We start from the raw sequence: 27,209 nt of genomic DNA, 5'->3' as shown, positions 1-27,209 counted from the left end.
TACGTTTTCCAGTGTAATGGAATGCTAAACCAATCGTATCAGAATTCAGAATGCTGCAACCAGAGGTAGAAGTCATCCATATATGGGTAGTAGTGGTCAACCAATTGCCGAGGTGATAAATCGCCCGATATTCTGACTTTTTTCATCATCGGCATCGGCCGATTTGTTTCCTGAGGGCGCCGAGAATCGGCTTCTTGCATGTGAAGCGAATGAGTCATGTAAAGGACCAGTCACGGTTTGTTTTGTTGTTACGTGCTATCATGTTACTACAATAATAGACCGGTGTGCAACAGTGTCATTTAAACGATCCGCATATCAGAGCGTTTGAGCTCATAATGTTAAAGTGCTCGCCTGTTTCATTCTCCCTCTCTCTCCTCAACAGTTCCCTGTAACTTTTAACTGTCTTGTCTAATGATAAAAAGGCAAATATCATTCAAACTATTATCATATACCGTCTGCAAATATGCGCATATCTCATTTAAAGGTAACGATGTAATAACCCAACCTCACACAACTTCAGCATCCCGTGGGGCGCTCATTTATCTTCCTCCTAAAGCATGTATTTTAACCGTCTCTCCTCAACAGTTCCCTGTAACTTTTTTTAATAATAAAAGGCAAATATCAATAAAACTTCTATTATATACCATCTGTAAATATGCAGATATCTTGTTTAAACAGATGTAATTCACAAACCTCACGAAAATCCAACGTTTTCTTCCCGTCGAGCGCTCATCTAATATCTTCCTCTGAAGTGCATATTCTGTCAGACAGAATCAAAACTTCAGTATCAGGATTAAAAGTTCCTCTGATTCACAAATCATGATGACAATCCAAACAGGTGATCCAGACCATTGAAACTGTCAGGAGATTGAGGCGCTGGATACGCACGAGCGCGTGAGTGCAACCAAAGCCTTCCTAGCAAGTCCACTCATTGGCCATGTTTGGAACGCTCTCGGGAGGCTATTTCAGTCATGGAAGTGCAGCTCCTATCTACTTGAATGGTGAAAGACCAAAATCTCCAAAACGGTTGGTCAAGATTATGATCAAAGAACATTTTTCAAATCGGCAGTAAAATCTGACAATGCTGGTATTATAAATGGTGCTTCATTACCTCAGATTGTGCTAAAAAAACAAAGTTTTCGCAGTTTTTATAGCTAATGCGCATGCGCGTTCTCGTGTTGATTGACAGGCCATGTCTGTATCTAAAAGGTGATTGGCTCTTTTACCTGTAAGGCGGGACTTCCTATCTACATCCGTCGAAAGTTGGCTGCAGTTGGGCGTTCTAATCTTCCCATTCATTTTAATAGAAGTGGTCCGTCTCTGCTAAAGAGTGTCGCTGGTGCAACTTCAAGGTAAAAGCGCTTCACGTGTGCTATAAGTAAATGTCTTATTCATTATGTACTGTATGTACAATTAGTTTGAATATGTATTTTTTGAGTAAATGCAATTGGTAACGTGGACATGCCATCTATGGTTGCTGGACTACTGTGTGTACTGGTATTTCGTTCTTCCTAATATATTAACAATTTCTTCATGTGCAAATAAATTACTAATATTTGATGACTAAACAGAAATCAGAAGAAACTGCTATTTACCATTTAAAATGCAATTTTCTTTTATTTATTTTGTTTAGATTCTCTTTTTACAAAGTTTTGTGTGAAATTTAGTAAATATAGTGCTAAATAAGAGTTTATTTATTTATTTATTTTTTTAGCAATTTGATGTCATTTACTGTATTAAATTGTGTTGGCTTATCGGCCACCCTGCTCTCTGGATATCAGCATCGGCATCGTCCATTAAAAATCCCACTAATGTGCAGAGAGGATTGTTCACTCTAATTATATATGGCCACCAGGAGATGTACATGACACAGACTCAGTAATGGCTCAAATGACATTGATTGGAACTGAATGAGATCTCAATACTCATACCTGCATGTTTTGGAGAGAGAACATAACCAGTCATTGTTGTATTTGCATGTGTAATTAGTTCTTATATACAAATATTATGTTTTATTTGTTTGGAGAGTTTTTTGGACACTTGGATAAATTATTTTTGTAATGCTATAACTTTTGATTGCTTTGTCTTGCCACAAAAATTCATGTCTTGCTGCAAGTAACTGCGAAAGTTTAAACTCTTGTTTTAATGCAGCAGTTCATTGACAGGTAAGTAGACAGTGCTTTGCTGTTGTTCGAATGCATTTGCAAGTGTTTAAACTTCAAGTAGGGCCCTGTGATTTCCGCGTTGTGGAAAACACGGACAGAATCGCGGAATCCAGTCATAAAAACTGAATTAACTATAAAAAGTGTAATGTCATGGAATTTGACATTTGGGATGAAATTAATGTATAAATGCACAATTAATCAAATTAAAATCATATGTCCTAGTGTGATTTTAAAAAAAGACTGAGATTTAATTAAACAAATAGCCTATATGAGCTGCGCACTTCAACATTAAGTGAATGTGAGATGCCGCTGCTTATACACTAACCGCATTATTATCATCACGTGCACTCTGTGTGTGTGTGTGTGTGTGTGTGTGTGTGTGTGTGTGTGTGTGTGTGTGTGTGTGTGTGTGTGTTTGTGTGTGTGTGTGTAGAAATGACAAAGAGCAGATCACTTTATTCACTGTGAAGTACTTAGCACATGCAGACTATACATTTAGATAATTCAATCATAGCCTTTAGCAGTTTAATAAGCACATTAGCCCATAATGTGAACTGCTTTTCTGGAGGTGAGAAGTGAAGTCATCAAAAACATCAGTTTTTTCACCAAAACGGCAAAATAAAAGCTCCATTTAAAGAGATGGATGAAATTGAAAAAATGCAACAGAAATATATTACTTCTGTTTAGTAAAATGTAATATTCAATGTAGTAGTAGTAGTAATGATAATAATAATATATTAATAATAATTACATTAGATTTAAGCAAAATCTCAAGCAAGAGCTTCACCGCTGCTTTCATTTATACTGTGGTGCTCTACTGTGCAGCACTGTATTTGACCAATAAAAGTAATAAAATAAAAAATAAAAAACAAAAAACTCAAATTTTGGGTTTTGGATTGTGCTGTGGGGATCAGTAAAGATGCTCTTCATTTAATACAAAATATTGCAATGGTATGTTGAAAAGTAATTGTTCTTTTTTCATTTCTACCACATTTGACCACCTTTGACAAATCTCAAAATGTTTTGGACACTGTTTGCACCTGTCTTTATTGTCGTCCTGTTTCAGATTACCAAAACAGGTCTTAATAGCAGGTGTGAACCCGCATGGTCTTGGTCACCTTTCACTTTCATTGCTTCTTTTTTCCATACAATAAAAGTAAATGGTGATTGAGGTTAACATTCTTCTTGTGTGTTCCACAGAAGAAAGACAGTCATACGGGTTTTAAACAACATGGGATAATTGATGACTGAAGCATGACTGAAATCGGGTCCTATGAGGTTACAGGCCAATGAATCCACAGAGATAATTAAATCTTGTATTCTGGAACACGTTTATTTATGTTGCTTTACTTGTAAGGGTCAGTCATCTTATTTGCACTCAGTCGGTCCTTAGAGTCCTCTGCCTCGAATATAAGGTTGCCTCCACCTACAGACCTTCATTGCGGGGAACTCAAAGTAGGTCATGTTTCTGGGTAGTAGCGGACTGAAATTAGTTTTACTGTATAGGATACAGTGTATGCTGCAGGCTTCCATCATAGACTAACTCTTATGTGTGAGTGAATTGGATCTAGCTCTCTGAGTGGAGGAGGGAAGGAAAATCAAAAGGCTGTGAATGCTTTAGGAGTCTTGCAGTCTGTTGCTGTGTCATTTCAAAGTGTAGACCTGTCACGAATTCCCCAGTGCAAGAAGATATTTGCATTTCCTCATTTCCTTTTTTCCTCCTTTTTTATCACATTAATACGAACACCTCTGAGTCTGTTACCCCATATTAGTTGGAGGATTATCTTTTCCTTGTTTGTGATTTGAGAATTTAGTCACTAAAGAAGAGAGTTTCAGTTACTGTGACTATTTTTATTCAACGCTTGAAGGAAACGAGACTCACGCACTCAACATGAAGTGTATTTTAGTCTACAATAGGGCTGAAACAATTAGTCGACGTTATCAACAACCTCGACAATAAAACATTGTCGTTTGATCTCATTTAACGTAACATAAGATCACATTAAACTCTAATGATGACGTGTGAGAGCAGCACTGCAGTTTGTGCCTGACTGAGGAGAGGAAGAATTGCACCGCTCACAGTCCAGACGCACTCTGACCTTTCCAAGCAGCTTCAGGTGATGTAGATCGCAAAGTATGAAAGAAACTGTAAGAAACTGCACCCGGCTGAAGCACAATCTGTTGCGGGGATGTTCATCCCTCAAGCGGGTGCACTTAATGCAGCTAGATTATAACGTGATGGCTCGCAACTTATTGAATCATAATATATGTCACTGTGCATTTTTATCGTGAAGAAAACTGGCAAAACGCAGCTTTATTAATAAGAAAGAGTTTGTTTTTTTCTGAGTTAAAGATGGATTGAAGTGAACAGATAGGTGAGAGAGGGTAGTATTCGCCCCATTACTTCGCACAAGCTGAATAATCGGTAAGAGCTAATGATTAATCGTTGCAATAATCACTGAATAGTCAAATAATTGTTCTTTGCAGGCCTAGTCTACAAGGGTTTTTCTCGTCCTTTGTAAGAAAACCTAAAACCTTCCTTTAGTCGTGAGGAATTTTTATGATGTAGCGAGCTCTGAACTGTTTTCTCAGGGAGTCTCTTATTGTCTGTACTGTGCCATTTCTATGAATATCCACAGTCTGTTTCCTGTCTTCATATCTTCTCTGCACAAAATATCCCTTTCTTCCTGGTATTATGAAGACTGTGACAGGACTATTCAGTGAATGGGTTCAGCCATATATTAATTGTAAACAATGTTTCTTTCCATTGACTCATTAGAAGAACCAGTTTATGTTTGGTTCATTGGAAGAACCAGAAAAAGTGTGGTGCATTTTTCTGAAATTTGCTTGTGTCCTCCTTATTGGTCTTTATTAAAGGAATATTCTGTGTTCAGTACAAGTTAAGCTTAATCAGCAGCATTTGTTGCATAATGTTGATTACCACAAAAATTCATTTTGACTCGCCCCCTCCTTTTCTTTAAAAAAAGCAAAAATCTAGGTTCTAGTGAGTCAATTATAATGAAAGTGAATGGGGCCAATAAACGTTAAAATACTCACTGTTTCAAAAGTATAACCACAAGATGTAAACAGTATGTGGGTTAACATGATTTAAGTGTGATAAAATCACTTACTAACCTTTTCTGTGTAAAGTTATAATATAGCCAATTTAACAACTTCATTGCCATGACAATGTAATGTCAACAAACCCTAAAATGAACCCTATAAAAATGATGATTTAAACAACTTCACAGTTCAAATAATACTTTTAACAGAAGAATTATTGTAAGTGCTTTTATAAAATTATAAGCTTCAAATTTCTGCCTTTTAAACCCTCCAAAAATTGGCCCCATTCACTTCCATTGTAAGTGTGTCACTGAAACCTCGATTTTTTTCCTCCTTTTAAAGAAGAGGGACGAGTTGAAATTTATTTTTGTGGTAATCAACATTATGCCACAAATGTTGTCGATTGAGCTTAACTTGTATTGAACCCGGAATATTCCTTTAAGTCATCAACATCCAGAGTCAGACAGTTGTTCTATCACAGAGCACTGTAAAGGCCCACTTCGACTCCCTATCAGAAGCACAATCTTTGAGCTCAAGTGCTCATGAAATTAGTTTAAATGTGGTTTACCACTCTTTATACCAGACATGGGCAACTTATGACCCGCGGGACGAATCTGGCCCGCCACATGGTTTAATCTGACTCATTTATCCTAAAAGCGTTTTTTTTCATTGGATATTTGAGTTATTTTGCATTGGGACCTAACCCGCCTCCACAAGCATTTAACATGCTCAGGGTTGCCAGTAGGGATGTGCACTATGACTAATTTGACTGTCGTTTAAACGGAAGTTTTATAACCGACTAGTTTAAAGAGAAACCAACCTTCAAAAAACAGTAAAAAAAAAAAAATGTTTTATGCAACCCATTTAAAATACTTAATCTATTCCAAATCCAATGCTAAATTCTACTGAAAAGGGGCATTTATCTGTGACGTGCTCGCCTTGAATTATGATCATTGAACATTAAATATAGAACATGACACGCATTCACTGAATCAACATTAGCGAATATTTAACAGACATATTTATAGAAAACAATTGAATGAATAGTGCAGGATCAATGGAACAACCCTAATAGCCTGTTCTAAACGGAAATCACCAAGTAAATGTTACTTAACATATTAAAACAGTCAGGACATTGTTGAAAATAATTAACAGGTAGGCTAAACCAAATCTACGAGAGAGGAAAAAAATGCGCTGAAAAGTTGCGCGTATTTCACGATGTGCAGTCGTGCATTAACCATTGATCTAATATGACCGCTGTTCGGTAAAGAACGTCAACAAATAACAGTTACGATGTAAAAAAAAAAAAAAAAAGTAGCTATAGGATAGAAAAATAGGCTTGTGATGTAACCTACCATAAACCTAATGTATTCTAAACATGACTTGTACACAGAATAAAAGATAGTTTAACACGTTAAGCAGTCGGCACCTCGTTGAAAATAGCCTTCTTAATCAGCAGATTAAAAAAATTGCATACCTTGTCTAAAACAGTTATTTTCTTGGCTACTTACTCAAAAGCATACATTTTTTGATGAGTAAAATTAATAGGTCGACATGGTCCGGTGAAAGATGGGACTTGACTCACCTGAGGCGTCTATCCTGCACTTGAAAAAGCCTGCACAGTGGAAACATAACGTACAAGCTGTAAAGAAGACTCAAATGTGAAAACATCCTTAGGGACTTTCGAACATATGGAAAGCCGATTCCCGCACCACCGAAGTGATTTCATAACTACTTTGCTGAGTTTGCTTGTCTAGCAAGAAGACATTTCCTGCACGTGCCGCGAGTGAGAGGGAAGAAGCGCGCACAGCCTGAAGTGAAATTAAACTCTGTATCTGCTCCAGATATCCTCTTTTTAAAAAAATAATATTTGTATTATTAATTCTGTTTAAAATGTAACATTAATATGACAGTAATTTAAGTGCAGCCGCTGTAAAAATATAAAACCAAACGTAAATGTGTAAAAATTATTATCAGTTTATTGGGGGGACATATTAACCGACTAGTAATTCTAGTGTCGACTAACAGCATCAGAACCGTTTAGTCGACTAGTTGACTAGACTCGCACATCCCTAGTTGCCAGATAAGAGATGCAAACCCCCACCCCCCCCCCCAATTTGAGATTTATACTTGCACAAATTGGAAATATTCCACTTAATGTTACACTTATTTTGTGCAATAAATAAAGTCATAAATATGACTTTTATTTAAGGATAGTGATCATATGAAGCCATTTATTATCACATAGTTGTTTGGCTTAAATCATAATGATAACAGAAATCACCCAAATGGCCCTGATCAAAAGTTTACATACCCTTGAATGTTTGGCCTTGTTACAGACACACAAGGTGACACACACAGGTTTAAATGGCAATTAAAGGTTAATTTCCCACACCTGTGGCTTTTTAAATTGAAATTAGTGTCTGTGTATAAATAGACAATGAGTTTGTTAGCTCTCACGTGGATACACTGTGCAGGCTAGATACTGAGCCATGGGGAGCAGAAAAGATCTGTCAAAAGACCTGCATAACAAGGTAATGGAACTTTATAAAGATGGAAAAGGATATAAAAAGATATCCAAAGCCTTGAAAATGCCAGTCAGTACTGTTCAATCACTTATTAAGAAGTTGAAAATTTGGGGATCTCTTGATACAAAGCCAAGGTCAGGTAGACCAAGAAAGATTTCAGCCACAACTACCAGAAGAATTGTTCGGGATACAAAGAAAAACCCAGGAGAAATACAGGCTGCTCTGGAAAAAGACGGTGTGGTTGTTTCAAGGAGCACAATACGACGATACTTGAACAAAAATGAGCTGCATGGTCAAGTTGCCAGAAAGAAGCCTTTACTGCGCCAATGCCACAAAAAAGCCCGGTTACAATATGCCCGACAACACCTTGACACACCTCACAGCTTTTGGCACACTGTAATTTGGAGTGACGAGACCAAAATAGAGCTTTATGGTCACAACCATAAGCGCTATGTTTGGAGAGGGGTCTACAAGGCCTATAGTGAAAAGAATACCATCCCCACTGTGAAGCATGGTGGTGGCTCACTGATGTTTTGGGGGTGTGTGAGCTCTAAAGGCACGGGGAATCTTGTGAAAATTGATGGCAAGAGGAATGCAGCATGTTATCAGAAAATACTGGCAGATAATTTGCATTCTTCTGCACGAAAGCTGCGCATGGGATGCTCTTGGACTTTCCAGCATGACAATGACCCTAAGCACAAGGCCAAGTTGACCCTCCAGTGGTTACAGCAGAAAAAGGTGAAGGTTCTGGAGTGGCCATCACAGTCTCCTGACCTTAATATCATCGAGCCACTCTGGGGAGATCTCAGACGTGCGGTTCATGCAAGACGATCAAAGAATTTGCATGACCTGGAGGCATTTTGCCAAGACGAATGGGCAGCTATACCACCTGCAAGAATTTGGGGCCTCATAGACAACTATTACAAAAGACTGCACGCTGTCATTGATGCTAAAGGGGGCAATACACAGTATTAAGAACTAAGGGTATGCAGACTTTTGAACAGGGTTCATTTAATTTTTTCATTGTTGTCATGTTTTGTTTTATGATTGTGCCATTCTGTTATAACCTACAGTTGAATATGAATCCCATAAGAAATAAAATAAATGTGTTTTGCCTGCTCACTCATGTTTTCTTTAAAAATGGTACATATATTTCCAATTCTCCAAGGGTATGCAAACATTTGAGCACAACTGTATATATGAGATCAAGCTTTTGACACTTAGGACAATTGAGGGACTTGTTCACAACGATTACACAAGGTGTAAACATTTATTGACGCTCAAGAAGACAACAAACTACTATATGCATACTATATTTTATGTAATTATCTGTAATGTAGATTGTGAAGAGCAGTATTAAATAAAAAACATCTTTTATCTCTTATATTTGTATAAATTATGAAAGGGGTGTGAACATTTGAGACAAAAGGGAATGCAAATTTTCAGCTATATTTACTGTTATTAAACGTCTGATTAATGGTTTATCAGCTGTCTTCCTTTTCTTCTGCTTTCTATCTTGTTTCTGAACAGCAATCTAAATCGAGCAATTCTGTGATTTGGTGACTAAAAACAACCATTTGGCTCCTTAATGTTTCAGTTTAGGAGCCAATGGCTCCTAAGTCATTTATTTAGTCTGGAGCCCAGCTATTGATGATTATTGAAGTGAATCGAGCAAGAATATATGCGTGATATGTTTTTCCATCTGCATGGAATCCATCAAGAGCTTCTCCCGTCCCACTAACAGTAAGGGTTTGGATTTGTTTAGGAGAAACTGACCAGCAGTTACAGAAAAAACTTCAAATTTATCACAGAGCAGCAATTAGATGCAGTAAGCAGTGGATTGACAAGAGTGAAAATTAAGAAGGAATTTTACAATTCCATAGATTTTCCGCTCATGCCTGACAAGCAATTTTGGAGGGTTAAAATATGTCACTTGGTAAGGCACTGCCCACTAATGGCCACCCCTGGTGATGGCCCTGAATTTTGACACTATCCTGATTAAAAAATAAATGGAGTCGGAGAGTCCATTCCATCGACTCCAACATTCGGAGTTGACTCCAGAAAACTTGGAAACAAACACCCCTCTTTGCATGACTCCAACAAGAACCAAATAAAAATACAATAGAATTAAATAAGATTCAAAATATTACAAGTATTGCCACACTTTGCTGTCAAAAACACAGACACCATGATGTCTTCTCTCACCCAACACGATGACACATGACTTGGTGAGAGATTCAGAGGGAAAACCATGTCATTCTGCGCTGCTCACAGCAGGCAAATGCAGAAAGGAAAATGAATTTGCGATATTCAAGTAGTGTTTTAATACTCAAGTAACTGGTGCAGAACAATTACTCAATTACTCATGTACGTCCCTACTTTACAGTAACTATCGGACTGTAATTCCTTAATCAGTGCATGAATATCAGTGCTTCACCAAACATAAGCAGCTCGTTGGATTGGACGCTTGTTGAGTTGCGTGTGAATGTGCAGCAACTTATATTTCAGTCTGTTCCCAACATAGAGATGTCGTATGACTTCAGAAGACTTGGAATATAGTGCAAGTGCAATTTTTATGGTGCTTTTTTTTTTGTTTTTTTTGTTTTGTCATGCCCTTGACAGCCCCAGTCCTTATTCACTTTTATTATATAGCAAAATTAAACTTGCATTATACTGAACTTAAAAAAATATATATGTTCTATGGAAACAATAAAGTCTTACAAGTTTGGAACGACGTGAGGGTGACTACTAAATGAATGTTAGTGAATTTAAATTAATTTACAGAATATACATTTTTGTGTTAACTATTCCTTTAATTACAGGATTTGAAAAAGACTAGTTTAAAGCAACACCATGGAGCACCCAGCATTCAGTGTGCATTTAGGAGGTGTTTTAAAATGTGGTGCTTACATACTAAAGAAATTGGTCATCTTGGTTTTTCAACTAGCTAAGATCGAGTACCATTGTTCTAGTTGCATCTCTTCCTTTTGTTTGACATCTGTGCTAAATTTAGGACAGGCCAGGTGGAGCCTAATACCAGTACAGTCATATTCATAACCAGTGCTCGCTCACACTCCTGTTTGAGAAAAAAAAAAAAAAAGACAAAAACAAAGGTCAGGAAAACACCAACTGCATGTGTGCTGAAATGGTTCTGACCCCAAAGCACCCCACCTGCTTCAATAAATTGCTAAACCTACACTCGAGTGGCATTTGTGCCACTCCATCTTCTCAATCTTTTATTGAAAATGTGCCACAAATCAAAGCATTCTTATGTCTACTTGGACATCTGAGTTTCTGGAGTGGTATTTCAAAGTCAGTTCTGTTCTCTCAGAAAAATGTTTCTGAAAATATTCCATTTGCAGAGAGCAGCATGTCTTTGTGGTGTAACTGGGGGTCTCTGCTCTTGGCCCTGACCCTGTTATGGATGGGTCAGATAGAACAGTGCAGTGGTTTATGAGCAGATCTGTGATGTATTGTGCTTGACAGTACAAGGCTATGCATGGAGAGAAGCATCAGTGGCCTCCCGTAAGGGTCTGGGTTAAATACAGACTGCAGGAAGGTGGTGATTTTTAAAATGATAAGTGTGTGTGATGGAGCACTGGCTGTAGATCCTTTCTGCCATCATAACTCGCCATGTTCTGAGCTAGATAAGAGAAATGTGCAAAAATGGCAAAGACTTTGACTTTTAAGAAGTTTGCTCAGCAGTAGAGCTACGTTTTGCTTGCCTAAGGCCTAATCATACCAAATACAAATTTCTGGCTTTGCTATGAACTCCTTCATTTTGAACTGGTCAGAGCCATTGCACAGTGGACAACAATTAAAAGCCTGGAAACACAGTTTTGTATCTGGCCTGCATCTTATCCTGATCCATTTCTCCCTCCACTTTAAATTAATTATAAGTGAAGTCCCGATGCTGCGCTCATTGTACTCGTACTAGTAAAAATGCTCTGTTACCAAAAACTGATACCATCTGGCATATAAATGTTATTGTGAAAACATTCAGCATACAAATTCAAATCACATTATGTCCTAGTGTTATTATTAATCCGCAAAGGCTGCTATTGAATGAGATAAATATATAGTTTGCATGTGCTGCACACTTCAAAGTGAAGCCTGCACATTTCATGTGTGAAGCCGGCTTTTCTGAAGGTGAGAAGTTCCATCAAAAACACACAGAATGTCACTCCAAAATAAAAGCTTCGGACAAAATAAAAGGTCCATTTAAATGGAAAAATGCGACAGAAATATGTCACTACTTTATAGTTATGTAATATTCACTGTTCTACTTCTGCTAATAATAATAATAATAATAGTAAATAAAAAATAATTATATTTAAGCAATATCTCGCATCTTTGATGCTTTGTTGTGCAGCACTTTATTTGACAAAAATAACTTCAATGTTGTGTTTTGGATTATGCTGTGTGGCTCTGTTTAAAAGCACTTCATTTAATAACAATAATACAATATTATGCTGAAAATGAATTGTTCATTTTCATTTGGTTAAAGTTTTAATGAATTCATTTATTTAGACACAATTTTGATGATAAAATGGTTAAATAAACTGTTAAATATGGAACACAAAAAAACAGGTATCGCCAGTACTGAAAAGGAAGAATAGGTACTCATACTCGTTTTCCAAAAAATGGTATCAGGACATCCCTATTAATGACTAATATTTGTAAAAACTCAGAGGCTAGGATTTAGGCCACGTCCACACTAATCCGTTGTTGTTTGTAAACTCAGTTTTCTATTTCCGTAAACGTAGCTAAATCATTTTTTTTTAATTCACAGTTCACACCAAACACGTTTTTATATCCATCTGCACTCTTTTCCCATAGTTTTTCATGTAAACATGACTTCTTTGACAGTTGCACTGCATCTGGCTGTTTTTTCAGTGTGTCACGCAGGAGCACCGTTTTTTGACACCTTGTCAGGTAAACAAGAACATCAACCAAAAATTGCGTCTCAAGACACCTGCGCTTTGTTAAATGCATTGTGCTGGGAAACACATCCTTGTACTTTTTTTAAGTGCAAGGATGTGTTCGGTCTGAACAGCTCCTTAAGGCCTCAATATACTTCCGTAGAAGTTCTTATTCATTCTTCGTTCAGAGGTAAAAAGAAGCTCTAAACAGCCGAGCAACAGCATACTGTTTGCGAACATCGAGACACCCGCCACACCACTTTGTGAGGCATTTATAAGTTCATTTAAATATGAGGATGCTACATGTAAAACCTAAACTAATGTGACATTAAAATGTGTTATCAATGATTTTATGCCTCTTTCTATGAGTATAATTCACATGAGATTAGTAAAAGTAGCTGTTTTAACCACTCAATTTTGATTTAAAGTAATATATATATATGCAGTAAAAAAATATAATTATTTGTCTTGTTTACATTTTAAATTGATGACTAATGCGCTATCACGCTATACGTGGCCATAATATGCACCGATTACACTCTCTTATTGCAATTTATGATGACAATGATACTATTGCAAAGATGAGTGTATAAACGAGTGTTAATGTTCAGAATAAAGACGAAAGAATGATGATAAGAGAGGCATATCGTACTTTGGGCAGATGAGTCAATGGGCACTTGAGAGTATTTGAGTAGATTTGATTCCTTTTGTAGACTAATTAATCAAAACAAAAAATTGCATGACATGGTCTTGGAAAATGTCTCCACCTGAACGATCGTACAGATGTAAGTCAATTTGCACCAGGTCGCTATTAACGCTACACGCTGGTGTGTTCTTGTTGACTGATTTTGACTCTCTGAACAACATAAACAGAATGAGCTGTCAGCGTCAAGGTAGGTGGCGTTCCAGGTCACACCTACCGATGATGTGGACCAATGGCAGTAAGAAGGTGTTTAGCAGCCAGTTAGAAGTTTTCCTAAAAGTTCGCCCAGTCGAGCTGGTACGAACAACCGAAACAAACACAAAAAAAACATCTTTTTGGCCAGATTTGGTTCTAAATGATGTCACACCCATTGGTTCTTCGATTTCGTATGAAGTATATATAGTATATTTATTGTGGATGTGGCCTTATAAGTAAGATATTTTCTTTTTTTTTTTTTTTTAGATTTTTTTTTTTTTATTGTTCTCTGTGGTGTCCAAACATCTTTGGGAGAATGAGGAAAATTCAACATCTAACTAAGCATGAACAGATATGGTGTGAACTTGTTTGCAATATAAATATTTTAGACTTTGATATCATTGAGTTGCATCAGACTTGGTCTGTAAACAGGCCTTTAGACATTCAGGTGTCATAATCTCTGTTTTATTAAAAACCTCCTCATATCCTGTACAGCTTTTTGATAACTCTGTCCTATGTTCACAGTCACGGATGTGGAGCTCAAACGTCTGCGAGATGCCTTCAAGAGGACCAGTGGCCTTTCCGTCTATATGACCCAGCAATGCTTCTACAGGGAAGTACTGGGTGATGGAGTTCCTCCAAAGGTTGCAGAGGTGAGCCCACCTAAGCATCATCCAAGTACCTTTAGCATCACGAGCTCTCTCTGACAATTGCATGTGTCCAGCATCTCACTAGTTCTTTCAGTGCTGTGTGTCCATATTTCTGTGTGGCTGATTCATTGGTCTGTTTCCCAAAGGAAATCACTCTGGTTTATTTCTGACATGCTACAAGTAGTCCAGAGACATTTTTTGTGGTTTGTCTCTTGTGGTTAAAAAACATTTATTTTTACCAGTTACGTTCATTTTAAATCATTTTTAATTTCTACCATATTCATTTAACAGACTATTTACTGTATCTTAGAAGAATTCAATTTACATTTGATATTTTGTTGTGTTCATGCCACATGGAGATGCTGAAATTCAATTGCAATCACTTGAAATGGTCAAGAGGGAGAACAATGTGTCCCACATGTATAAAATTGAAGATGGGAAAGTAGTTGTACACTGTTGCTGAAAAGGTGTTTTATGTGGCTGCCATTTGACTAGGCTGTTTCCCTGTTCCTGTGTACTGGTAGTTCTGTTGTGGTTTGTCGATGTCCTACATACCCACAGTCAAGTGGTTTTCCATTTGTAACCCGGAGTAGCACTAACTTAATGGGTGGGGGTTTATGGTAAAACAGGCTCACACATTTGTACACATCCTTACATCTGACATTTAGAGACTTCCCCATGAACTGACCTCATCTGTAACAGCATCTGCCTATGGTATTTTTATAGTCAGTTCTCTGTGATCTTTCTATAAAACAGATCTTTGGGAAATTAATCACAAAATGATTCTCTATTCCACCAGAAACCTGCCTGGTCCACTTCCAATTTCACTTGTTGTCATAGGAACTAGTATTCGCAAGCCAGCTTGGCTACTTATTTTTGGCTTGTTTCCGTGTGGCTCAAGGTCAGTTTTATTGTTTCGAGGAGCAATGTATAATGCCAGACCACTGTATTGGATCGGTTTATAAAGAGCAGTGTGTAATTCATTGGAAACAAGGGGACCACGTATCCTTGACATTTTAGTATCCATTAAAAGAAGTCCTTAAAAATGATGGAGGCTTTTTACAGGGCTTCACTCTAAAGTCATAAATCTTTTGTCAGGTATTGTTATGAACTTTCAGTCGTGGCTGCAATCCAAAGAAGTTCTTTCAGCAGAATGAAAATATCACTCATCCAAGAAAAACAGAAGAGAGCGATTGCGTAGATTGTGGTTGTATTTTTAGCTCTTTTCCCACAGCCTTGTTATAAGAGCGATCCTTTCTCTTGCCAAGCAGCTTATGATGCTTTTATCAAGTGGACCCGATAAAGGATCGATCCTTCAAACATCTCTCTAAGCACTCCATATATTCTCACCACTGTTTCTAATGTCACTTAGCACACAGTGCTGGTTAACAGGCCATTTCAGAAATGGAGCACAGTTGAGTTTTTTTTTTTTTTCCTGATGTCACATTTTCACCTCTCACTTTTCACAGTTGTATTTCTAAAAGGGACGCACCGATACAAATTTTGTGTGCTGATAAAATATCTATCTGATTTTTTAGAAAAACATCTCTCGATAGTTTGGTGGTTCTGCTTTTTATGCTACTGTACCTTGTTTTAAATCACTGATAATTAATTACACAACATAAATAATAACTTTATTCTCTATGTCTGTACATATCTTCCATTTGTGCTCTCATATCATGTCAAGCATTTCAATAAAGAGGAAGTAGATCATCTAAATAAGAGCAAACTCAGAGCAGCGTTCCTCAGTGGTTTTACTCATTCCGTGTAATGTGTGTCCAAAGACGAAAGCCACGCAATCCATTTGTCATTGAATAATGTCTCATTTAATATCCGTTCAGTTCTTTACAGTCAGTTGTTGACCAAAAACAACAAAATAAATCTTTAATTCTAATCACACGTGCTGTAAAGTAGTATATATTAGTGCTGTCAAAGTTAACACAAATTCGTTTAACGACACAAATGTTTTTAACACCGTTAATGCGTAATATGACCCTTTGAATAAACCGTAGTTCATGAAAAGCGAGTCAGTTCGCGCAAATGCCGCTAATGTCACATACATTGCCGTCGGGAAAACAGATGGTGGGAGACATTATGCTGAGACCAGCGGCAAGCATTTTATCAGTGCGGTGCGAGCGCAAAGTGAAAGTGCGAGCACGAGGTGATCGTCTGTGTTCCTGCGACTGCTACCAGGTCCTTGAATAACATATAACGTGCAAGTAAGGGCAGCCGGTGGAGTTTCTGGTGCCCCTTTAGGGAGTTGGTGCCCTACACAGACTGCGTAATATGCAAATAGGGAGCGGCGGTACTGATTACCGGCAAACGGAAACCTTGCTGCTGTCTCCTAGGTTCTGTCACAGCATCTCCGTTTTATAGTGCACTAGCCAATGCAGAAGTTGGAGACATTGCTGGAACCCTGCAGGTAATCTACTCTACACAGTTGTGACCGGGGTCTAAAAGGAGTTTTTGATGTATTTTGCACAGAGTTGTCAATTGTAAATGACAGTGCAGACTTTTTTGCATGTCTGTAAAAAAACTCCATAAAAAGAAGCAAATAAATCCTGTCATAATTCATTTGCAATTACCATATTTTGTACATAATTTGAATTTAGTTGTGCTGTGTTCATTTTCTGTTATTCAACTCTGTTGGTATGGTAGTGTAAAAGATGAGGCGAGGAGCAGTTTTTCCTTCTTCAGGTGAGGCTTTATTTTCCCCTCTTGGCGTCACCACTTTACAGTTTACGTTCACACACTAAACTGACACTAACACACACTGCTTTCATAAATAAACTTTCACTACTAGAAAAATCCTTGCTCTGGCTCGGCTCTGTCGTATCCAGTCTCTCTCTCGACTGAGTGTTGTGTCTCTCTATTTATGCCGCTCTCCCCGTGCTCACTGAAATTAGAGACAGGTGTTAGACATAATTTAGCTCAGGTGTAAGCGCCCTTACCGCTTTCTCTCTCCGGAGAGATGCTTGACCACGCCCCCGCTGCCACATATCCCCACTGCCCGGCATCCGGCCTGCCTACCACTCCCCTCCATTCCTGGAAAGGAAGTCGGCGACAGCCATCTGCGCCCCCAGTCTGTGGACCACCTTGAACTTAAACGGCTGAAGAGCCAGATACCAACGGGTGATTTGGGCGTTAGTATCTTTCATGCGGTGGAGCCACTGGAGTGGGGCGTGATCCGAGCAGAGGGTGAAGGCCCGCCCCAGCAGGTAGTATCGGAGAGTGAGGACCGCCCACTTGATGGCGAGACACTCCTTTTCCACGGTGCTGTACTTAGTTTCCCTTAACGAGAGCTTACGGCTAATGTACAGCACCGGGCGCTCCTCCCCCTCCACCACCTGCGAGAGTACGGCCCCCAGCCCCCTGTCTGAAGCATCTGTCTATAAAACAAAAGGGAGAGAGAAATCAGGTGAATGTAACAGCGGCCCCCCGCAAAGTGCGGCTTTAACTTGCGTGAACGCCCGTTGACACTGCTCCGTCCACTGGACCGGATCTGGAGCTCCCTTTTTAGTGAGATCAGTCAGCGGGCTGGTGACGTCCGAATAATTAGGCATGAACCTTCTATAATAGCCAGCCAGCCAGCCCCAGGAACTGTCTCACCCCCTTTTTGGTCTTGGGTCTCGGGCAGGTCGCAATCGCCGCTGTCTTGTCAATTTGGGGACGCACCTGCCCGTGGCCCAAGTGGAACCCCAGATACCGTACCTCCACCCGTCCAGTCGCGCACTTCTTCGGGTTCGCTGTGAGTCCCGCTCGGCGCAGCGATCTCAGAACCGCCCTCAGATGTTGCATATGCCGCTGCCAATCATTGCTATAAATGATGATGTCATCTAAATAGGCAGCGGCGTAAGCTGAATGCGGCCTGAGGATTCGGTCCATGATACGCTGAAACGTAGCCGGGGCTCCAAACAAACTGAACGGAAGTGTCACAAATTGGTGTAATCCAAACGGTGTGGAGAAGGCGGTTTTCTCACAGGAAATTGGTGTCAAGGGGATCTGCCAATAACCCTTCGTCAAATCCAATGTCGAATAAAAACGAGCAGTGCCCAACCGATCGAGCAACTCATCAATGCGAGGCATTGGATATGCGTCAAATTTAGACACCGCGTTGACTTTCCTGTAATCCACACAGAATCGCACAGACCCGTCGCTCTTAGGCACTAGAACAACTGGACTGGACCAATCGCTGTGGGATTCTTCTATTACCCCCATATCAAGCATTGCATCCAATTCTTCTAGAACAATTTTCTTTTTGTGTTCGGGTAGTCGATAAGGGCGGCTACGTACCACCACCCCCGGCTCGGTCTCGATGTGGTGATGGATGAGGTTTGTACGTCCCGGTAGAGGGGAGAACACATCTGCAAACTCCTGTTGCAACTTAGCAACCTCTGCGAGTTGGCTCGGTGAGAGGTGGTCCCCGCAAGTGACCGGGGTGAACTGTTTATGTTTTGAACTCACCTCCGGTCCGAGCTCCGCCTTCTTGGGAACCACCGTAGCCAACGTCACGAGGACCGCCTCCCTCCACAATTTTAGGAGATTGAGGTGGTATATTTGACGTGCGTCCCCTCTATCGGTTCGTTTAACCTCATAATCGAGATCTCCCACTCGTCGTGTGACCTCAAAGGGTCCTTGCCACTTGGCGAGTAATTTAGAGCTCGATGTGGGAAGCAGTACAAGCACTTTATCTCCCAGTGTAAATTCCCTTAGCTGAGTTCCCCTGTCATACAGTCGGCGCTGTCGTTCTTGAGCTTGGAGCAAATTCTCCTGTGTTAGTTGCCCCAAGGTGTGGAGTTTTGCTCTAAGATCAAGAACGTACTGAATTTCATTTTTACTGTTTGAAGGTCCTTCCTCCCAGGCCTCTTGCATTACATCAAGCACGCCGCGTGGGCATCGCCCATACAGCAGCTCGAATGGGGAGAAGCCAGTGGATGCTTGCGGGACCTCTCGTACTGCAAATAACAGGGGGTCGAGCCATTTATCCCAATTTCTAGAATCATCGTGCACAAACTTACGAATCATGTTTTTGAGGGTTTTATTAAATCATTCCACCAGGCCATCCGTTTGAGGATGGTATACACTGGTGTGGATCGATTTAATATTTAATAACTCGTACAGTTCGCGTAGTGTTCGTGACATAAATGTTGTGCCTTGATCGGTGAGAATTTCTTTCGGAATCCCCACCCGGGAGATTATTTTGAAGAGTGCCTCCTCAACACTGCATGCTGAGATGTTGCGAAGAGGCGCTGCTTCCGGATATCGCGTTGCATAGTCCACTAGGACCAATACAAAGCGATGTCCGCGTGCTGACCGTTCTAATGGCCCGATGAGGTCCATTCCAATTCTCTCAAAGGGGACCTCGATCAGAGGGAGAGGGCGCAATGGCGCTTTTGGGGTGGCCGGTGGGTTAACCAGCTGGCATTCGCGGCATGCCGCACACCACCTGCAGACATCGCCGCCAATGCCCGGCCAATAGAAACGGGCTATTAGGCGGTTCAGTGTTTTCCTTTCTCCTAGATGACCTGCCATGGGATTATAATGAGCCGCCTGGAATACCATTTCCCGAGTGTCCTGTGTCACTCGATACAACCGCTCATTTATAATTGCAAAATAGGGGTATGAAAGTGCGATGTCAGGCTGGAGTCGTTGACCATCGATGACTCTCACTTGGTCAAAGGCGTGTTTGAGGGTTTTGTCTCGCGACTGCTCCAAAGGGAAATCCCCGTCAGGGAATTCCCTGAGAAGGGGAGGGGCTGCAGCCTCTCCCCCTCTCTCGTCATCATGATGTGGAGCTGTCGAGGACAGCCCCGGCTCCGCCTCCCCTGCCAGAGCATCGCACATCACACATCTCCCTATTTTCACACAGGACCCATCCGCGCAAATTCCCTTTAATAAAACTCTAAAATCAGGCCAATCAGTCCCCAGAATCAGCGGATGGGTGAGGCGGGAACTAACCGCAGCCTCCACTCTATGCTTTTTCCCCCGAAATGTAATTGTCAGAGTCACCACCGGATACTTGTGAATATCCCCGTGTACACACTTCACCTTCACCGTTTTGTATGTGACCAATGCCTCGGGTTGAATCAGGCGTTGGTGGATAGTGGTTTGATTACACCCGGTATCCACCAGTGCTTGGTGAGTACCCCCCTTGACACTTACCGGTATCCGGTACGCTCTGGCCCAGTCGGGGGCAGCCTGTGGGAGGTCAGAGACCCGCACCACCGTCCACAGCTCCATCAGAGGGCACTGATCTCGGAAGTGGCTCGGGTCTCCGCACCTCCAGCAGGCCGGCCCAGGCGCTATGCCCACACTTGCGTCGGCGGGCGCCCCCCCTGAGGGGGAGAGTGGCGGGGCATTGGAGTAGGGGAAGGTGTCGCCTCCCACACCCGGGGAACTGGTCTCAGGGGCTGAGTTCCTCCTCGTCTGCGTGGGGCAGGAACGGGACCTGGAGAGAGAGCAGACGAGAGAGAGAGAGGGGAGGGGGAAGAAACAGAGGGAGGAGAGAAAACGTAGGAGGGATCTTCCGCCCTTGGGATCGCCGCCATGTGGTCCTCCACAAGTCGGATGGCTTCCTCCAACGATGCCGGGCGGTGGCACTGGACCCACTCCGCCATCCCTTTTGGCAGTCGAACTATAAACTGTTCCAGTACCACCTGGTCGATAATTCCCTGGACGTCACGATCCCCCGCTAGCAGCCATCTTCGGCAGGCATCACGGAGCCGCTGGGCAAAGGCAAATGGGCAGTCGGAGCTTTCCAACTTCAAGCTCCGGAAGAGTTGACGACTTTCCTCCGGAGTGCGACCAACCCATTGCAGGATGGCTCTTTTTAGATCTCCGTAGGCCAGGAGGCTCGACGCTGGCAGTTGTTGAGCCGCGAGCTGGGCTTCCCTGGACAATAGTGGGATCAATTGGGCTGCCCATTGGCCGAGCGGCCAGTCCCAGATCTCGGCGGTCCGCTCAAACAAATACAGGAAGGCCTCGGGGTCGTCTGCCACCCCCATTTTCTGTAATGCTGGCGGGGGTAACGGCGTGGGTGTGTCCGGGGTCGCGGCTGAGGATGCCCCTGGCCGAGGAGGCTCCGGATCGCCTGTCGGTCCTCGGCTTGAGCATGCATGAGCTCGACAAACCGGCGGTCTTGATCTTGTCGGAGCTCAAGCAGCGTTTGTTGGTGGTTCTGATGTAGGCTGGCGAGGGCTTGGAGGATCTCCGCCAACTGGGAGGACTCTACGGGACGACCTCCATCCATCTTCAACCCAAACTTCAATCCCGGGTTTCGGCACCAGTGTAAAAGATGAGGCGAGGAGCAGTTTTTCCTTCTTCAGGTGAGGCTTTATTTTCCCCTCTTGGCGTCACCACTTTACAGTTTACGTTCACACACTAAACTGACACTAACACACACTGCTTTCATAAATAAACTTTCACTACTAGAAAAATCCTTGCTCTGGCTCGGCTCTGTCGTATCCAGTCTCTCTCTCGACTGAGTGTTGTGTCTCTCTATTTATGCCGCTCTCCCCGTGCTCACTGAAATTAGAGACAGGTGTTAGACATAATTTAGCTCAGGTGTAAGCGCCCTTACCGCTTTCTCTCTCCGGAGAGATGCTTGACCACGCCCCCGCTGCCACAGGTAGGTTTTGTGTTGATGACTGAAAAATACATCTGGATGAAGCATATTTTGTCCACTCATGTTTATAAGGTTATTGCGATTAATTGCGATTACAAATAAATAATGCGATTAATCTCAATTAAATATTTTAATCGTTTGACAGCCCTAATATATATATGTGTGTGTGTGTGTGTATATATGTGTGTGTGTATGTATATATGTGTATATGTATATGTATATATATATATGTATATATGTGTGTGTGTGTGTGTGTGTGTGTGTGTGTGTGTGTGTGTGTATATATGTATATACACATATATCAGTATGTATTCTGTATATACAGTATATCAGAGCTTCAGACTGATTGACAAAAAATAAATAACAGCAACAATTATTTACAATTATTACTATTATAAATAATAATTGGTGATAGTCAGGTTTTGTCAGATATCATATTGTGAATTATTGAATTACATCTTTAGAGCACACGCCTTGTGTCTTCCTAGCTTTTCATCCTTTCTGGTGAGATGAGCTCACTGCACGCAACAACAAAAACAGCGCTAGCCATGATGTTTGATTCGCAGACGAATAACTTTGTTGAATCACGAAATGGGTTTAAACTCAGGAGCTCAGGTTAACAATTTGAATCAGAGTTACTTTCTCACCAAATCATACAGTGAATCTGCGGTCAGTGAGTTCACAACTGACTACCAGGAATATAGGAAATGTATAACTTGCGAACGCAGATGATCTGCTGTTAAAGAACTACTGCTCATTTTGTTTTATGAAAATGTTCACTTTGTAGTGTTTATATTTTAATACATTATAAATAAAATGTAAGTGCATGTTTTCTTTCCCTTATCTGTTTGTGAGAGCACCTGGGAGAACAGACATTTCAAAATAAGAGTCCCCGCTGTATATCTGGCTGTTACATAATTAAAAAATAAATAAAAAATAGAAGATTTCGAGAATAGTCATAATATTTTGAGAATAAAGTCAAAATTACGAGAATAGTAATATTTCGAGAATAAATACAAAATGAGAAAGTCGGAATATTTTGAGAATGAAGTAAAAATTACCAGAAACGGCGCATCATAATGACAACGATAGTACGAAGAGTCACCAGCTTCATCAATGCAAGAAATGGATGTGGATGATTTAGTTAAATCATACTTTAGTTTAGGATTTAGCAAAAAAAGAAATCCTTTTTCATCTTTTGGCACATCAGCACGAAGTTATTATTGGGATCCGGACACTGCAGCAGTTATGTATTGAGTTTATTCTGGAGAAAGAACCAGACAGACGTTCGCACAGTCCTGCTCTGCATGGATGATGCTTGGGCTGGGTTTCCCAAAGCTCTAAGTTGAACATTAGTGGCACTTAAATTGTACTTACTACAGTACGTTTCCTAAGAGTGTCGTTATCTAAGTAGCACGTAAAAACGCTTGTAAATTAACTAGAGCTATGAACTGCTCTTAAACCCATTAAGTGCAACTACACGTATTGTTCTCGCATCTTTCACAGTTTATCAGATACAAAGGGACATTAAATAAATTATATTAAGATATTTTTATCATTGGAAAGCCATAGCACATGGTTTCAGAGGATAAAAAAGTGCTGAAACAATCGCATTGAAATAAGTAGGCAGTCTCTGCAGTCTGTGCATGCGACATGATAGGTGTAAATTAGGTCTAAAGATAGATCTAAATTTACATGACACATAATACAGTATAACGTTTTATTGGGCTTCTTTGATAAGCATAATTGTAATGGCAACAGAAAGATATGTTCTTATTGAACAGATTTGCTTAGAAGACATGTGAGTAATGTGACTGCAGTTTAAAACTTAAATAGGCCAAAATAAATAATTAAAATATGGTTAACAAAGGAGATTAGGGTGAGAGTGTGCAATTAGCGATTCACTCTCTCTCTCTCTTCCTCCTCTTCTTCCTCCCTCCAATGGATGATTTAAATACTCCTAGTCTGTTTACATGGTAGTCACAAATTGCATGCTGCATAATGGCAGTCAAGTTACAAGTGCACAGTAGGGCTGGGCAATATGAAAGAAATATATTCATGATATTTTTCGGAAAAGAATATCGCCATATCTGATTACATTGTCAACCCCCTCTTGCTTTATTGGTTTTACTTTAAAAATTTAATATTATGTTTTGAAACATGAAAAACTTAAACCAAAGATATTTCTAAATTCAAATTACACTTCAAACAAAATGAAAAAGCTATCAGAATAATGAAGTGGTCAAAAGTTTTTAATACCCTTCCTTTTGCCATCATGCAAGTATCCGTCTACAATCTGTGGAAAATTACTAATACAAATTAAGATCCGAAGACAATTATAAATGTAAATATAATAATTATATGGATAATTAAAATATAATACATTTTAGGTGCAAGATTTAGTTTAGATTGTATACACACTTGCTATATAAAGTGAACTTGCCACTTTACGTGTTCCAGGAGATATGCTCCCGCTGCACTCCTCTGAACAAACAGCAAATCAGAGACGCACATCGACGGTTTTCTGTCATCTGTTCTTCAAAATATAATAAAGTGTGTTTCTTCAAGCGCTTGTCTTTGTGTCTGTAGTTCAGCCTACTGATGTCCGTCATTTTATTCCTGTTCTTTGTGCATCTGTTCAGGTCCCAGCCAAAGAAACAAAACTTTAGGCAATATGAGAGCTGCTTATGATGCACATCGTGTACATTCATGTTACATGAATTTTTTTGCGTCACTTTCATTAATCTCTATGAAGTTGAGAATTAATACATTTGAAACCCTGTCTTACTAAAGTCATCATTATTTCTGTAATTAAATTCTGTAATAGTTCATTCATTTCGGCGCCTTGACAAAGTTACAAACAACTTCCATGTTTGTCAGTATATCCAGGTTATTTTCATTTTCAGAAGACAAAAGGTTCAGCACCTTTGGAACGGACAGCTCCCATAAAGAAGCACTTACGTTCTACTTTATAACGAGTGATCTACTGTGCTAGTTTGGGAAATGTTAAGATGATCTTAAACGATCGTAAACAAAACCTCATTAAGAATGAATTGTGCCCGGTCAATGCCCTATTTACTAGCACGTGCTCTCTGCACTGGTTTAGCGCCCCATTTACTAAAGGAATTATGCAGATCAGCCAACAGTGCAAATACGCCCGCAAAAAGTGTGCAGAACGCAATTTGCACACGCAGTTGCGATTTTGCTGGCCTATTCTGAGCAATATGGAGGATGCCGAATTTGACACACCCTGCCGAAACTACATATTTACTGTGATCCAGACCCCTAAATCATCTCTTAAACATGCCGGAAAAGTGTGCTCGACTACACATGGCATCTGTTTTGATGAAGAAAGAAACTCAGAGACATCTTGGATGGCCTGAGGGTGAGCAAATTATCAGCAAATTTTCATTTTTGGGTGAACTACTCCTTTAATGGGTTTAAGAGTGGTTCATAGCTCTAGTTAATTTACGAGCGTTTTTACGTGCTACTTAGATAACGATGCTCTTAGGAAACATGCTGTAGTAAGTACAATTTAAGTGCTACTAATGTTCAATTTAGAGCTTCGGGAAACCCAGCCCAAGCGTCATCCACGCCCAGCGGGACTGCGCGAACGTCTGTCTGATTCTTTCTCCACAGTAAATTCAATTCATAACCATTTGTCCGGATCCCAATAATAACTACGTGCTGATGTGCCAAAAGACGAAAAAGCGTTTCTTTGTTGCTAAATCCTAAACTAAATTATGATTTAACTAAATCATCCACATCCATTTCTTGCACTGATGAAGCTGCTGACTCTTAGTTCTATCGTTGTGATAATGACGTGCTGTTTCTGGTAATTTTGACATTATTCTCTAAATATTCCGACTTTAATCTCATAATGCTACGACTTTACTCTTGTAATTTTGACTTTATTCTCAAAATATTATGACTTTATTCTCTAAATCTTAGATCTTAAATCTTTTTTTTTTTTATGTGGCAATAAAAGGCGTCGTAGACAGTACTTCCCTGTAGAAGCATTGCTGGGTCATATAGACGGAAAGGCCACTGGTCCTCTTGAAGGCATCTCGCAGACGTTTGAGCTCCACATCCGTGACTGTGAACATAGGACAGAGTTATCAAAAAGCTGTACAGGATATGAGGAGGTTTTTAATAAAACAGACTTACAGTTTTATACCCATAAGAGATTATGACACCTGAATGTCTAAAGGCCTGTTTACAGACCAAGTCTGATGCAACTCAATGACATCAAAGTCTAAAATATTTAGACATAAGATTTTTTTTTTTCAGATATACATAAACTCAGCAAAAAAAGAAATGTCCCTTTTTTAATCACAGCCGTGCACACAATTGCAAGTGTGCTTTAATACAACAATAATACAAGTTCTCTAAAATTAATATTGAGTAACTTTCATTCTAGAAACAATATGACCAGTTATTTTTTCTATTTTTGCTCTGCTAACACTATAAGCACAGACAAGCAGTCACACAGTGAGGCATCTCAGTGCTGTTATACTAAATATCAGGACTCTTGGAACGCAGTTTGTCCAATCAGATTAGAGGGCCACAACTAACTGTTGTGTAATAGAGCTGTTCAGCCGTGACGTCAATTTGTAGGCAAACCCGGAAGTCTAATGCAGCATGGGTTCTCTGGATTTTCCTGTGGTTTTAACTTATGTGAAAAATAAGGTCTGTGGTAAACATTACTTGACAATACGTGGACGTTTTGTTTTACAACATAAATTACTCACAGTCATACCTTAAAAGTGAATTTTGAAGCTGCCGTATGTTTTTTTATTTATTTATTTAATTTAATGTAAACTATATAATTCAATATGGCTTCAAAATTCATGCTTGAAATATGGAAGTATTTAATTTATGTTGTAGAACAAAACATCCACGCATCGGCAAGTAATGTTTACCATAGACCTTATTTTATTCATAAGTTGAAAAACACCATTATAAAAACCCGTAGGAAAATCCAGAGGCCACCCATGGCGAATTGTCTTTGGTGTTTGTGGACTACAACCTAGCATCTCTAAAGGCAGGTCAATGATTGCAGTCCCGTGGGTGATTAATCTATAGCCTGCAAGTGACATCTCACAGTGCATCCATCATCAGCAACAGAGATTGGAGGATCTCCGAGCCCCCAGTTTATCATTTCATCAGCGTGATAAGTTGATTGGTAACCCCTGAACTCAGCTCGCAGCCAGCCAACACTTTACAATGATCTTTAGTGCCCTACCTCATTAAATCTCTCGCAGAATTGCACACTTCCCACTTCCTGTCTGCATAGTGTCAGCCTCTGACATGCTCCAGTTGATCATTACCTCCACCTTCAGTCTTTCAGTGTTTGTAT

At 40.1% G+C, this 27,209-nt stretch overlaps 1 protein-coding gene across 4 annotated transcripts in view; it reads left to right on the top strand.

The window, feature by feature from the left end:
* Window positions 1-27,209, top strand: part of LOC127422412 (ubiquitin carboxyl-terminal hydrolase 32-like) — a 93,893-nt gene that overhangs the window by 9,050 nt on the left and 57,634 nt on the right. For all 4 annotated transcript variants that reach the window (XM_051665919.1, XM_051665917.1, XM_051665918.1 and 1 more), the window contains exon 2: window positions 14,102-14,229. In XM_051665919.1, the coding sequence (XP_051521879.1) occupies window positions 14,102-14,229 (128 nt within the window). The remainder of the gene's footprint in view (window positions 1-14,101; window positions 14,230-27,209) is intronic.

The sequence above is a fragment of the Myxocyprinus asiaticus genome, chromosome 31 (genome assembly GCF_019703515.2).
Source record: "Myxocyprinus asiaticus isolate MX2 ecotype Aquarium Trade chromosome 31, UBuf_Myxa_2, whole genome shotgun sequence".
NCBI classification, from domain to species: domain Eukaryota; kingdom Metazoa; phylum Chordata; class Actinopteri; order Cypriniformes; family Catostomidae; genus Myxocyprinus; species Myxocyprinus asiaticus.
The sequence above is the reverse complement of the archived record's forward strand: the minus strand, read 5'-3'. Positions and strand labels throughout refer to the sequence as shown.